The sequence below is a fragment of the Centropristis striata genome, chromosome 17 (assembly GCF_030273125.1).
Source record: "Centropristis striata isolate RG_2023a ecotype Rhode Island chromosome 17, C.striata_1.0, whole genome shotgun sequence".
Classification (NCBI taxonomy): domain Eukaryota; kingdom Metazoa; phylum Chordata; class Actinopteri; order Perciformes; family Serranidae; genus Centropristis; species Centropristis striata.
In genome coordinates, this window is record NC_081533.1 from 3,746,975 (window position 1) to 3,763,588 (window position 16,614).

The following is a 16,614-nucleotide window of genomic DNA, read 5'->3' on the forward strand; positions in this document are numbered from 1 at the left end:
GGTGATTAGTAACCAACACCTCTTTTATATGGTCCTTCGAGCCGGATGTACAGTATCCACAGTATATGATGGCATTCCCTGGTAATACTCGTCCTCGCCGTGATGTTCGCCCACCTCGTTACCTCGACGATTTCCTGGTGCAGCTTCCAAGACGACACCTACCTCATTCAAACACACTCTATGATCACTCCACCGAGGGAGATAGCCAGTATCATCCTCCATCTACATTCACACTTCATGGACAGACATCTCAGAGCCGTGCATCAGAAGCGGTCCTGTCAGCCCTGAGAGACATGAGAGAAGACAATAACCAGCTCAGGCAAGAGATGCAGACACTCTTCAGTGCTCTCAAACCACAACCATCAGCTGCATCTCAGCCATTCACTTCCCGTTATGATGGTTTTCATCAAAGGCAGCCCCAGTTTGAGGACATCGGTGCTTCCTTCACGAGGGGCCCTGCTCCAGACTACGTCTCAAGTCCACTGTTACATGCCAGACAGCCGTCTGCTAGATCAGAGAATGACATACAGGATTTGCCGTGGCCAGATTCATCTCCACAGTATCCACTTCAAGCTGGTGAGCCATTTCCTCCGCCGCCACCGCCAGTGTCATACCTCCCTCCTGACAGCTCTGCACATCAGGACTCATTCATGCAGACGTCACATCATCAGTATCATCAACTGCCATATGTTACTGAGCTGAATCATCATTTCAAGGACATGAACATAAACTATGATCATGCTTCTCGAGCACCTTCAGTGCTCACACCAGACTATGCTGAGCCATACACTCTTCCTCGTGGCCAATCATCTCGCTTCCATCACTCATCAGGTGACCCACCGCAATGGCCACTTGCAGACTCAAGAGAAAGGAGAAGCTACAATCAACCACGCCCTCCAGCTCATCAGGAGATGACCTATCGCGGCCCAAAGCCTCACATCCCACACTTCACGGATGACGACCCCCGTCAGTTTGCTCGCTTGAAGATAGCGCTTGACAACATCCTACCTGATGATGCTACTGAGCGTTTTAAATACCAGATCCTTGTCGACCATCTAAAGCTGGAAGACGCACTCCTCATTGCTGACTCCTACAGCAATAGTCGGTGTCCCTACAGCAGCACTATGGCTTCACTGACAGAGCTGTATGGCCAGCCTCACAAATTAGCCTTACAGCGTATCACTGAGGTCCTGGCTGAGCCTGCAGTCAAGAGTGGTGATGGAAGAGGATTCCGGCTGTTTGCACTAAAAGTGAGAGCACTAGTAGGAATGCTAGATCAACTGGGGAAAGAAGGGAGAACCGAGCTGGAGTGTGGATCACATATCTCACGCCTTCTGTCCAAGCTACCACATGACCTCAGAGCACAATTCAAGCGCTTCATCAATCCAATTCGCACCCCCATCCCGACTTTGCTTGATTTTTCTGAATGGTTGGAATATGAGGTTCGCATTCAAGATGATGATGTACCGTCACATCCCTCTCGAACATCCAAAGATTTGCATCGTGACCACCAGAGAGGTCTCAAAGTCAAACAGAAGTCTGCAGCTCATTCCACCACAGTGCTGCTTGGATGCGACCCACCAGCCAAAGAATCAGAACCCTCTTCACAATCAAGGTCCCAGATCAATCATCCAGAAAAGCCCAAGAAGTATTGTCCCTTCTGTGATAATATCCAGCATTACTTCAATCAGTGCTCAGAATTCAAGAAATTCACAAAAGAGCAGAAAGTAGCTTGGATCAAGGCTAATAAACGGTGCTGGAGATGTGGAAGAGAGCATCAAGCAGCACAGTGCTATCTCAAAGCTAAATGCCAGCAATGCAACCAAGTTCATTTGGAAGTACTACATGATGTTAATTCATCAGTACCTGTCAGACCAGAGAGGTCAGCCCCAGGACCGATGCAACCAGTGACATACTACCTAAATCCCTCATTGAGGACCAGCTGTGTGCTGCTGAAGATGGTTAAAGTGCTCCTCTACAATGGCAAAAGGAGGATCGAAACATATGCCATTCTTGATGATGGATCAGAGCGCACCATTCTTCTCCACAGTGCAGCTCAGGAGCTGGGCCTTCAGGGTCCAAGCGAGGACCTTGCCCTCAGAACGATTCGTCAAGACATCAGTACAGTTCCAGGAAGGTCAGTCTCCTTCTCCGTGTCATCCGCAATTCACCCTCAAAACCGGTTCAGAATACGCGGAGCATTCACCTCCTTTGATCTTGGCCTTTCCAAACATTCTCATCCTGTCGACACTCTGCAGAAGGTGTACCGTCATCTCAGAGGTCTGCCCCTCCACTCATTCAATCAAGCACAACCGCTGCTGCTCATTGGCTCTGACTATCCTCATCTCCTCAGTCCAGTCGAGCCTGTGCACTTAGGACCTCCAGGTGGACCAGCTGCACTCAAGACACTACTTGGTTGGACTCTTCAAGGTCCTGCCAAAGTCCTTAAGCACCAGTCCTCCACCCCACAGTGCTTGCTTATTAACACCTTGACTCCATCCGCCGAACTCCTCAGTCATGTGACCAGACTGTGGCAGATGGATGTTCTGCCGTATCAGAATGAGAAGCACATCACACGGTCAAAACAAGACACAGCAGCAGTCAGCATGCTTGAAGAGAAAACCATCAGAGTGGAAGTAGATGGCGTTGAAAGATATGCTACCCCCCTGTTATGGAAAGAGGATGTTCCCCCTCTCAACGCACCAAAGGAGTCGGTGCTGGGTCTTCTGCGTGGGACTGAGAAACGCCTCTCAAAAGATCCTGTTAAAGCTGATACCTACAACAAGGAGATAAAGAAGTTGTTGGATGCTGGTTACATTAAGAAACTCACCTCAGCTGAATTGCAAGCCAGTATCAACTCCTGGTACATACCTCATCATATGGTTCGTCATAACGGGAAGGATCGCATCGTGTTCAATTGTTCATTCACACATCAGGGCGCCAGCTTGAATGAACATCTTCTTCCAGGACCGACCCTAGGGTCCACGCTGCTTGGCGTGCTGCTCCGCTTCAGAGAATATCCCATTGCAGTGAGTAGTGATATAAAAGGGATGTTTCACCAGGTCCGCCTCGTGCCTGAGGACAAACCATTCCTTCGATTTCTCTGGCGAGATAAAGCTCACAGCACATCACCTGATGTTTATGAATGGCAGGTGCTGCCATTTGGCACGACATGCAGCCCCTGCTGTGCCACATTCGCCCTCCAGAAGCATGTCTTGGATCACAGTAGCCCAGGTGAAGGCACTCGTCATTCAGTTGAGAACTGCTTCTATGTTGACAACCTCCTGCAGAGCTTCACTTCCATATCAGAAGCAGAACAAATTGTCAAGCAACTGCCGCAACTTCTCCTCACAGGCGGGTTCGAGCTACGCCAGTGGGCTACTAATGTCCCAGAAGTCATCAGTCACCTGCCGCCTGAAGTCAAATCAGATAGCAGCGAACTCTGGCTATCTCCAGATGGGACTGATACACCAGAGCGGGCTTTAGGACTACTATGGCATTGTACATCTGACACCATCACCTACCAGCTACGCCACACTGAGAACCGTGAGCCCACGATGCATAGCATCTATCGAGTCTTGGCCAGGCAGTATGACCCCCTTGGACTGCTCATCCCGTATACCACCCGAGCCAAAATGCTGGTGCAGAGTCTCTGGAGTAAGGAAAGAGATTGGGATGACCCACAACTGCCAACTGAGCTACTACAGCTGTGGCATGCATGGGAGGATGAACTTCATCAACTCCCTGCCATCTCACTTCCAAGATGTTATGTGAGCCCAGAGACTGACTTCTCAACCTGCACTCAGAGTATTCACATCTTTTCGGATGCATCAGAGAAAGCATATGGGGCTGTAGCCTACCTCCGGACGGTGGATCATGCAGGTTCAATCCAAGTAGCGTTCGTAGCTGCAAGATCCAGAGTGGCTCCAGTTCGTCAGCAATCGATCCCGAGGCTAGAACTCTGTGCTGCTCACACTGGTGCCCAGCTTGCTGCTGTTCTGAAGAAGGAACTCACCCTTCCTACCATGATCATCACCTATTGGACTGACTCCACCACAGTCCTCACCTGGCTGCAGTCACAGTCTTGCCGCTATAAAGTATTCGTTGGTACCAGAGTGGCAGACATTCAGGAGATGACTGAGGGCAGTGCCTGGCGATATGTCAACTCAAGAGACAACCCTGCTGATGACATAACTCGGGGATTGCATCTATCACAGTTCATTGGCCACAACCGATGGAGCCACGGACCTGCATTCCTGCATCAAGATGAAGCATCTTGGCCTGTAACTCCAGACATCTCCTCATCTGATGATCCAGCTGAACTTCGCAAGGTCAGCTTCTGTGGAAACATCTCTGTGGTATCTGATCCCTGTCTGCCTGATATCAGCACCTTCGACAACTTCAGTGAGCTGCTTGAGGCTTCAGTTCGGGCACGTCATGGGGTGGCTAGGACCTCAGATCCAACAGCAGAGGATTACAAGCAAGCTGAAATAGCTCTATTCAGGAGAGTACAGAGAGACTGCTTTCCAGATGAATTTGACCTCCTGGCATCTCAGAAATCTGTGCCAACCAGCAGCAGACTACTCACCTTGGCTCCAGAGTATGACCAAGAATCCTTGTTGATCCGCGTGGGAGGACGGCTCCGCAGATGTGATTCCCTCTGCCAAGACACTCTACATCCAGTCGTGCTTGATCCACATCATCACATCACCAAGCTGATGATTAAGGACTTTGATGGACGACTTGCCCATCCAGGACCTGAGAGAGTCTTTGCTGAGCTACGCAGACGTTTCTGGATTCTTCGTGGCAGAGAGGCTGTTCGCAAACATCAATACAGCTGTCCAGAATGCAGGAAATGGCGTAGCAACCCAATCATCCCTAAAATGGCCGACCTTCCACCCTCCAGCTTACGGCTTCATCGCCCAGCATTCTATTCATCAGGGGTGGACTGTTTCGGACCATATCTCATCAAGATTGGACGGCGAACAGAGAAACGATGGGGCATAGTGTTCAAATGCCTGACAACCCATGCCGTGCACCTTGATCTTCTAGCCAGTATGGACACTGACTCATTCCTGATGGGACTCCGATGCTTCATCGCAAGACGAGGAAAACCATATGAGCTACTCTCAGACCAGGGAACTAACTTCAAGGGTGGCAGCTCAGAACTAAAGGAGGCATTCAACTCACTCACCCCATCTCTACAGTCACAACTTGCAGGTCAACAGATTCATTTCCGATTCAATCCTCCTTATGCTCCACACTTTGGAGGTTCCTGGGAGCGTGAGATCCGCACCATCAAGTCTGCCCTACACACCACGCTCGGATCTCAGACTGTCACAGAGGAAGTCCTGAGAACAATACTCATTGAGGTTGAGAGCATTGTCAACTCCAAGCCCCTGGGTTACACTTCTTCTGATATTGCAGACCCAGATCCGATTACTCCCAACATGTTGCTGATGGGGCGGCCTGACCCATCTACACCACAAGTCATCTACTCAGACACAGAGCTCCTCAGCCGTCGCAGATGGAAACAGTGCCAAGCTTTGGCTGAACAATTCTGGATCCACTTTATCAGGAACTATCTACCTTCTCTACAGACCCGTTCTAAATGGCAACAGGAAAGGGATGATCTAACTGTTGGCACAATCGTCCTTATTGTCGACCAGCAGCTCCCACGTGCTATGTGGCCAGTTGGGAAGGTTACGGCTGTCATTCCTGGTGTTGATGGTAGAGTGCGAATTGCCAAGATCCAGGTAAAAGACAAGTCCTACACAAGACCAGTTGCCCGGCTCATCAGACTCCCAGCACTCCCACAAGACACTCCTGTTTGACCTTCAACTGATTCAATTTTGCTCCACAAAATTGGGGGCGGCTGTTCAGAAGGTCACACACTCGCACCATGAGCTGTGCATGCGGCCCCTAGACCAATAGAATTTCATCAATTAGGTATGTTAATCAGAGACACAGAAGCCGGCTCTCCTCAGTTGAGTTGCTGTCGTTCCAGGGGACACTACCGTTAGAGCTACACTTTCATTACAGTTCATAGCTCATCATCTGGATTCCACCTCATTTCATACTTGGATTATATTTTCTTTATTTCCTTTCATATCTGTGTGCGTCCTTTAGAGGTGAGTGCAGTGTTTCTGCAGTTTGTTTCTGTGTGTTTGTAGCCCTATTTTAATTTATACTCTTATTCATATGTCATGTGTATATTGTTCAGTTTATTTTCATGTTCATAGTCAATATATTCATACTTTATGTCGGACTTTTCCTCCTCGTTAGATTGTACCGCAAGCGCTCAGGCCTCAGTTAGGGACCGACGCGAAATTACTTGTGTTCAGTGTGTGTATAATAGGCCTATGCAGTGCCGCTTTTCAGTTCAAATACGTAAAATATTGACGGTCCCTTATTCATTTCATGCTCCTCTTTATAATCATTCATTGTAGTTCAGTTCTGTCATCATATGTCATTTCAAACTCATTTATATCATATTGTTTATTCATTACTGTTTCACATGTTTAACTTTTATATTTGTTTACACATTTATTTTCTCTTTTCAGTTACCACACACACACACACACAACAACAATATCTGTAAATGCATCATATCTCATTCTAAATAAATGGATCAGAAAGAGTGATCAAAGAGTGTGAGAGTGTTATTGGACCAGCCAGATTACCAGCATCATACATCTGTTCTAACAGGACAAACTGTGGAGGTGTACAGCCAAATTCATCATTTCAATTGACAAGGGTTTACATGTAGGTGATTAGTAACCAACACCTCTTTTATAGACACCGTGAAAACTACAATAAATAAAGACATACAAGTTTGAAAACACATGCAACTCCCCCTCACTGTTAATTATCATTGTAAACATATAAACAGAAAGTTACAGTGTGCGCCACTTGGACCACATGTAGAATTGTTGCTCTACTGCTCTGACCCATAATGCAACTGAACCATAACAAAACTGACCCGGCCTCACATTTCCACCTCACATTTCCCACAATGCCAACAAATCAGACCCTTATATTTCACAATAAAAGTCCCTCAAAAGGAAATACATTTAACCAAACATTTTATAAGACATATTAATAAACCATCTCATTTATTGTATTTTAATCACCTTTTAATAACCTTAGGAACCTGAATGACCATGAATATGTATAAAACAAAAACAAGCACATATAAATATATATAAATATAAATCTAGTAATTTCCAGAACCAATTAGTGGGTATCTGTAACTCTCAGATTAAATCTGATACTTTGAACTCTCTGATCAGGTAGGTGTTATTTCCACTGAACTCATTTTACTTGTTCTCTACAAGTACAACTACTTTATGAATAGGACGTTCAAGAATGGATGTGGCATTAACTCGTTGACCATCCTTATTGAGCCTTCGATTTCCTGTCTGTAAAGTCACCTTTCTCACTAGTCCATCTTCATCTTCACAAACATTTAGTACTTGTCCAAGTTTCCACACATTGCGAGGAATCTCCTCCTCCTTTACAATGACAATATCTCTATTGATCAGCTCTAACTTATTGTTTTTTTTTTTTTTTTTTGTATTTGAAAACTGATTCTGAATCTAGAATAAAGTGATTTTGAGGAAATATCACCGTGTTTAAGCTTTGTTTTGGTATGTTTTTCTACCGGAAGGTAAAACTTCAACAATAATGTACAATTTCTTTCTATGATAAATTACGGATTTTTGGCGATTTTGTCATGATTTCTCTCGTCTGGTCTGGAAGCATCAAAGTTGTTGTTATTGATATCTGCTGATGTGTTCTGACTTACAGTTTGATGATCTGCCAGACAACTATTCTGTCCGTGGTAGAACATTTAATTTGTTCAAGTTGTTGATTAAAATGTTTCCTCTACTTCACCTGGTGGACTGTAACTTTTATCAAATCCACCTCTGAAGCAGACATCTTGTTTTTTACACAGAAAGTAACTTTAACAAAGAGTGAACAGAGCTGCTGCTGTCAGTCCACAGTAGAGGAGCATCCTTCCTCCACTCTCTGGTTGTGGTCCACTTCCTGTTGGAGGAGGATCTGTTCCCTGACTTGGTGTGTTTGGTGTCTCAGGAGTGATGGCTCCAGTTTATCATGTGGAGTTTAACCTCTGGAGCCGTCTAGTGAAAGCAAAGTGTGGTGTCAGGAAACATGTTTCAGCAGGAGGAACCCTGAGGAACCTGCAGGCTGCTGTCACACTATGAACCATTTCATGTAACTTTACACTTTTACTCCACTACATTTAGCTGACAGCTTTAGTTACTTTGAGGTCAAAATTTAACATGAAAAACATGATCAATATAAAGTCATTTTTCATTTTTATATACATTTAACCACATTAACTGGATATTAATATATAAAAATAAAAATAAAAATACCTGGACAACACAAACATTCTTCTTCCATAAATACACCAGTAATAATAATAAAACAACAATATTTGGAATATATAAAACAATCTTTCTGCATATTTACTGCAGTAAAGTAATCTGATTACTTCTTCCACCACTAACATGAATATAATAAATATCACTCTGAGTTCCTTTAAAAACACATTGTGGCTCCATGATAACAGGCTCCATGCAACAGAACATGAGCATCAAAAACTTCCTCATGTTGTTGTTAAAACATAAAGAAAAGCTGTCAGATTGATTCAAGTGTTGAAATGTCTCTTTACTGACAGAATAAAACACATTATTATCTGTTAAATATCACCACATACTAAATCTTTACAGCAGGATTCATATAATTAAAATAGAAAATATATTCTTACATTGCCTTGTGTTGAAGTTTGCACGTCCTCTGGTCCGAGTTCAGAATCCTTAAAACAATAAAACACTGAGGAAGAAGTTATCAGAGGATCATTTCATGCTGGAGTGATTCACTTCTGACAGTAAGAATATCTCCATGTGTCTGTTCTGCATCATCACGATCATAAGACAGAGTGAAAGATTTATACTCCACGACTCAGTGAAGAATCCTTGTTGATACATAGAGGTAGTTTACTGAAGCATGGAGTCTGTACTTCTTTACAATATGAGTTTTACTTACTTTGTTCTTTATATCTCACTTTATACTTATAATCCACTACATTTTAGCATGTCGATTTTTGTCAAAAATGGCAAAATGTATGTATTAGAGCATAATATGGCCAGAAGTGACAGAAAAACACAATTTATGGGATGTTCAAAATGAATAAAAATACTACTTTTGTCAAAAATTGTACAATTTTAAAATGCTTAAAATTGCCCAATTATTGTCTGTTGATACATATTAGAGTAAAATAGCGCCAGAAATGACAGAAAAACACATTTCATGGAATGTTGAAAAAAATGGGGGGGTGGGGGGTGGGGGGGGGGCTTTACTATCGCATGTTGTTTTTTGTCAAAAATGGTCATATTTCATAATGACGAAAAATGCTTAAAATGACTGTGTTATAGTCTGTTGATACATGTAACAGGGTGGCTTTTTCATAAATCACAAAAAAAACCCACCATATTTTGGGATCTACAAAATTTTACAAAAAAAGTCATACTATAGCATGTCTCATTTTTTTGTGAAAATTCATACAAATTTTAAATGTCCTGATACTCTCAAAAATGGTCTTATTATAGTCTGTTGGTACATGCAGTGGGTTGGTTTTCCAGATTAACAGAAAAACAAAAATAATCATTTATCATAAGTTGAAAAAGTAAAAAATGTGGTCATTCTGTTGTTTTTCCAAAAAATGCATAAAAGAGATTTAAAATAGCTTGTTGGTCGTACTAAATGTATAATACGTCCAAAACTACTGTAAAATAGGACAGTTATAGCTCAGTGAGGTTTGAATCTTATGAATTTTGAGTCTTGTAAAATTCATAGTATACTGTCTCATTAAAAAGTAATTTTACATACTTTTGGATTGATTGATTGATTGATACTTCATTCATCCACATGGAAAAATTCAGATCTATAAGCTCCTGCATTGATCTGTCAGAACACACCAGTGGGGCTGTTTGACTTCTTACTGTCCATGTTCAGCCTCAAAACTCACTGCAGCTCATAAGGATCAAACCTACAACCTTCTGTCTCCCTGAGTGATCTCCTCTGACACCCAGCTGCTGCTTTTGGTCCTATTTGACTTCTTCATTGTAGTGTTAGACTTTAAAAACTAACTTTCTGTCATGAGGTTTGAACCAACAACCTTCTGTCTTCTAGTCAGTCTGCTATCACACTGAGCTGACACACCCCAATACTTCGTTGGTCATAGTAAGAGCCTAAACGTCCAAAATTATATAAAATACAAACAAAATTCTTGTATGTCCAACAAAACAAAAAAAATAATTTTAATAGTACGTAGTTTTTTGTCAAAAATTGTGTTTTTTTTAAATGCCTAAAAATGCTTAAAATAACTTTATTATAGTCTGTTGATACAAATTAGAACATAGTTTGTCCAAAAATTACAGAAAAACACCATATTATGGGATCTCGAAAAATTGGACCCAAAAAAAAAGTCATACATGTCATTTTTTGTCAAAAATTGTCAAATTTTAAAATGCCTAAAAATGCTTATAATATCATATCATATCATATCATGTCATTTGTCAAAAAAAAACACAATTTTATTGGATGTCCAAAAATTGGATAAAAAAGTGATATGTCTATGCCTAGAAATGCTTAAATTACTTTATGATAGTCTTTTGATACATATTAGAGTGTAGTTTGTACAGAAATGTCAGAAAAACACCACATCATGGGATGTCCAAATATTAAAAATAAAACAAAAAAACTAGTAGTTTGATTACAGTTGACTGCTCCCCAACACTGATTATTCTATTGTTCACAGCTCAGCAGGGCAATGAGAAGGCTTCATAAAATGAAGAAAAAAAAAAAAAAAAAAGAATTCTGAAATTTAGAAAGTATGCATAATGCATGTTTTAGCCCCACGGAGCTCTTACATCCACATGTGGATTTATTCTGAGTCCTCCTCAAATGTGAGACAGTGAAGACACCTAGTGGTCATTTTCTTCCAACTCTGATCGAGTCACCTGTAATGACATACTCCAGAGTTGTTTCAATGTCAGTAGTGTTCAATATTCATATGTAGTATTTTGTGTTGCTGCGTGTTACACCAGTATGAGTCTAGGGTAAAGAGAATGTAACACGACGCCGGTGTACTCAGGCAAATACAGATATTTATTGATTAACAGCAAAATTAACAAAAAGTAACAAAAGGAGAACCTTCTTCAGGCTAATAAAGTGATACTAAGTGAGGCAATGAACAAAGGGCGGTGGGTGGCGCCAACTCATAAAACAAACAAACTATTCAAAAACACAATAAACAAAAGAACTCTGGCTATCTACGCTGATTTCTACACGAACAAAAGTACATAAGTGCAACCACCCATAAACTAGTGAGCCTAACAAATGGAATAATCTAAGTGTGGTGCGAAGAAATGTGGAAAAGAAAAACTAAACCTAATGCCCAATAAACAGTAACAATTCGAGTGCCTCGATTTCTATACACACACTGGCTCTCAAATGCCTTTTACAACGAGAGACACTTAACACAAGGCCATACAAAGACAAAGAAGGGGCGTCCACAGCCGCGCAAACTGCTCTTAAGGCTGAGCTGGAGGCAGGTGCGGCAGGTGATTGGACGCCAGACCAATAGAGCGGAAGAGGGCGGAGCCAGGGGAACACTGCGACCTGCTGCCGGCATTTGGCGGAGGCGTTACCCAGCGGGGATTCCCTCTGACGGAGCCATTGACGTATGCTGCGGTCCTGAGGCACAAACAGAGCAAAACACACACAACGTACCCCAAGGACGTAACACTGCGTAAAAAATATTCTCTCTACTTACATATTTTTCACCTTCCTTTTCCTCACAGCTGTATTCTGTGTTTAACCCTAATTAGCACATATTAACATGCTAAAGTAAGATGGTAAAATGGTAATCCATATATCTGCTAAACATCAGAATGTTGTTATTGTGCTGTGATGAAAGTATGTCAAATGTTCAACTGCAGTGATGAGGCGGCGAACTTTAATCAGACAGCACAATGAGCAATCTATTTTTATTGAAGGCTTAAAACAATCTTATGATGTGGATATTAAAAAGAAAAAGGCTACTAATAATGCTCTAACAACTTTTTATTTTTCTAAAAAAAAACTAGCACACAGAGAAAGTTTCCCTGCCTTAGTCACACCACTAGGGTTTCTCTCCAGTGTGAACCCGTTGGTGAGTTTTAAGGTGAGAACTCTGAGTAAAGGTTTTCCCACATTGGTCACAGGGGTACGGCTTCTCTCCAGTGTGAATGCGTCGGTGGACTTCAAGATTACTCTGTTGAGCAAAGGACTTGTTACATTGGTCACAGCTGTATGGTTTCTCTCCAGTATGAACATGCTTGTGGACGCTCAAGGAACTCTGTGCAGCAAAGGACTTGTTACATTTGTCACAGCTGTATGGTTTCTCTCCAGTATGACCATTTGTGTGGGTCCTCCAGGCACTCTTTTGAGCAAAGGACTTGTTGCATTGGTCACAGCTGTAAGGTTTCTCTCCAGTATGGATGCGTTGGTGCATTCTCAGGCTATTTATTTTACTGAAAGTGTTGCCACATTGGTCACAGCTGTAAGGTTTCTCTCCAGTATGGATGCGTTGATGCATTCTCAGGTTCTGCATCTCATTGAAAGTTTTGCCACATTGGTCACAGCTGTAAGGTCTCTCTCCAGTATGGATGCGGAAATGTACCTTTAAATATGCAGCTGTTTTGTAGGTTTTGTCACAGAGAAAACAGTGGCGACGTCTGAGTTCCTCTGTTTCTTCCTGTTTCAACAGACAGACAGAAAGAGAGACACGGTGGTGAGATGCCATGGTGGAGTAAGCAATCCAAAACCAAAAATAATACTTAGAGCACGTCTGTACAACATAACCCATAAGTATTGGCCATCATTTTTCTCTTTCTCACTTCTGGAGATGAAACACAACTTTTGATGAGGTAATTGTGCTGTTGAGAAATGCATTGAGGAAACTTTTAAAATTAAATTATCTGACTCCAACACGAAATCCTCACCTATTTCTCTGCCCCGATCGTTTGATGGGGAAGGATGAGCAGGAGACACCCGAGTCCTCAGTTTTACTTCATTTTATTACAATACGTCAAGAAATGTGCAGTTACAGAGTCTCTGGGTTCAATCTACACGTCCCTGACATCACATTAGGCTGGTCAGTTCATGAGGTCTGGACCAAGCTACTTTCCCTTTAACCTTTTTTATATCCTAAAAAATGTAGGTAGAACTCTCCAGAAGTCACCTCCTCGATCCGCTGATTTGTCAGTTTATTGCTTACGTGGACACGTCATGTCACCAAGCAGAGAAGACAGTTATCTTTCTGCTTCAGAACATCATGTCCGTGACCTGACCTATTAACAAAACTTTCACACAACCTCCTGCCTAGCTATGACTTGCAGAGATATTATTGGTGACACAGAATTTGCAATATCCATGTAAAATATAAAACAAAAAACATATATTTTTGTGATTATGGAATCTTACTCTAAGTAGGACAGAGGAAGTTTAAGCAGATGCACTAAATGTATTTAGTTTAATCACAGTTTAAAAACAATATTAGCACATGATCCTTGTATCAAAGCATATTGCATGCACAGAGAGGACACACACACACACACACACACACATAGTGAATTATGCATTCATAGATAGTGACATTTGTCACACAGAGACAGACAACAGTGACAGAATAAGAGACAGAATAACAGATTATTCTAACAATGCTTAAAACTACCAGTTACCATCATTAATGTTCAAAACAACAACAAAGAGCAGCAGAATTCAAAATGAGCCTTAATGAAGAAAAACAAACCCCCCAAGAAAGGTCTGTATTCTTTCCTCCATCAAATCACGTTTCAAACACGTGCTTTTATGTGATGTTGTTTTCTTTTTTAATCAACTCTTTTTTATAATTTTCTGTCTTTGAATAATTGCATTAATTTTATCCTGATGCTGTCTGGTTCTTGTTCTCTGTTTTGCCTTTTGTTGTTATTTGCCTTCTGCTCTTTCTTTGCTTTGTCTGCCAGAGCTCTTTATAAACCCTACGTTGAAAGATGCAGTTTAAATAAAGTTATTATTATTATTATCAATATTATTATACATACATAGACAAATACTGAAGAAATTCAGTAGCTAAATTCAGTATTCTGCATTTGGACAGCACAGGCCTCACACATTCCTGGACTGGCTCTGTCTGGGCTGGCTGCTTTTCTGGGCTGGTGTGGGGAGGGGGGCACATTGTTTATGGTGGTATCTTTGACAACTGGTGGGGGAGGTGTGGGGGTGAAAGAGGCAGGGGTCAGTGGGGGGAGGGGTGACAATGGAGAATCTTTTATAACAAGCACTATTCAACATGTGGGAAAAAGGAATTTATCTCACAGAGGATGGAAGGGGGAGATGGAGGCAGAAGCTGGTGGGGGAGGTGTGGGGTCTCCTTAGCCTCTTTCAGCCTGACCTGACCCCCCTCCCCCCCAATCTACTCCCACTGACCCGGACCAGTCAAAGAAACCTTATCATGACTCCCTCCACTCTGGAACAAAGACACACAGCTGCTTGACTTTTTAAAAACCTCCTCTGAATGCAATCTGCTACTTTGGAGCTGAAAGAAAATAAAAAGTATTAAATCAGTTGGACTCACTTCAAGATGAAGACTGGAGCCTGCTGGTCTACTGGGGACCTCCATGTGCTGCTTCTCCTCCTTCATTCTGCTCTGTTCTGCTCCTGCTCCTGGTCTCCACTGGGACTACATGCCCCGCCCCCCGCTGACTCCTATTGGCTGAGCCATGAAACGCTGTTCATCCAATCAGAGCAAACAATTTCTATTATATGTTCTTTTGGCTGTGATGTCCTAGTTTTTCTACATTTTTTTCTCATTATCGTTTTAAACTGAACTTATCTTTACTTACCTGTATATTGTTAAAATAATTGATTATTTTCTATATTGGTAAATGATTTTATGCTTGATTTCTGCTTCTCTGTTGTCTGTCTCTGTTCTCTGTCTCTGTGAGTGACGCAGGTCACTATCAAAGGTCAAAACTTGCGTGTAATAAATATCTCTATGCATTTATATTAAGTCAGACAATATGATTTTGATACAATGATTATGTCTGTGTGTTAATGTTATAACATATATTTCATTGTCTGTTTCATATTTTTTGGACTTTTAGAATCTATGTGAGACAGTGAAAATTCTTTGACTCTGTAGACATAATATCTTTGTTACACAAAACAAGGCAGGAGGTTTTTTGTTGAATGTTCTGGAGAAGAGGCCAGGTCAGGATGGCCTTGTCCGCGGCAGCAAGCATCCAGGTGGCGTTGTGTTAATTAAAACTGGCGAATCAGCGATCAAGAAGGCGGAACTTCCTGGAAGAAATCGACCAGCATGTTTTGTAAACAAATGTTAGTATTTTAATGGGTTCAGGGAGAGAGTCGTGGTTCAGACTTCACGAACTGAAACACGTCTGTTTGTATTCAGGGACATGAGTTTTTGAACCCGGAGATTCTCTGTAAAGTGCACATTTTTTGACGTATTGTAATAAAACTATGTTAAACTGAGAACTTGGACGTCTCCAGCTCTTCATTTCCCCATCAACGAACTGCGCAGAAAAATGGTGAGGTTTTTTCTGTTGGTGACAGATTATCAATTTTCGAGATTTCCTCATGCAATTTTTCTAACACCTCCTCTTCATGTGCTGTGTTGTTATATTCTGAGCTTCTCTCTGAAACTAAAGACTGACAGCAGTAACTGAGTCTGACTGAGGTGGTTTGATCCAGTGAGGAGGAAGAGGAGATGAATAAACAGAGACACTAAAACACCCCAGAGTTCAAACTTAGACTGAACAAACCTTTATACTTGTTAAATTCTGACGAAATCAAAATATTGCTGGAAGCATGATTTGATTTAATTCTGTTTTTTTCCAGTAAAGGTGATTGTTGCTGTTGAACCTGCATCCTGTCAGAGTTGTTGCTTTAATAATCTTGTTTTTTATATTCTCATTAAATCTTTGCACACAAAGAGAAGCTTTGACTCTTCGTTTCAAACTGCTAATTCATGATTCATTATTTGCTGACCTGTTGTTATTGTCATTCTCAGCATCAACATGATCATTATTATTAATTATCTGACACCAGTAAGATAAGATATATAACATTTTAGACCAGAATGAACATTTCCATTTTATGACAATTTATACTTATAATCCACTACATATAACTGACAGCGTTTGTTATTTTTCAGGGTGACATTTAACATGAACATGTTTTTAAAATGTATGATTAATGAACATTTTTATATTAATAATTAGGTGCTGATTCCATAGAGCTGCAGAACTTATATATTTACATATATTTTATATATTGCAGTGAAATACAAGGACATAGTGAGGAAAATGTAAAAAGAGCACAAAAAGACCCTGAAACTGCTTATTTGGGTTTAGAGGGTTAACAGGAACAGAAGCATTCATATAATTTCATTTTTAAAAAGTGTTTTAAACCATATATGAACTAAATGAGTGTAGATTAAAGACAGCCACAGCAGGGGGA

At 41.5% G+C, this 16,614-nt stretch overlaps 1 protein-coding gene across 1 annotated transcript in view; it reads right to left on the reverse strand.

The window, feature by feature from the left end:
• Positions 1-16,614, reverse strand: part of LOC131989472 (zinc finger protein 665-like) — a 146,537-nt gene that overhangs the window by 114,135 nt on the left and 15,788 nt on the right. Inside the window, exon 5 of the mRNA XM_059354705.1 lies at positions 12,216-12,768. Within this exon, the coding sequence (XP_059210688.1) occupies positions 12,216-12,768 (553 nt within the window). The remainder of the gene's footprint in view (positions 1-12,215; positions 12,769-16,614) is intronic.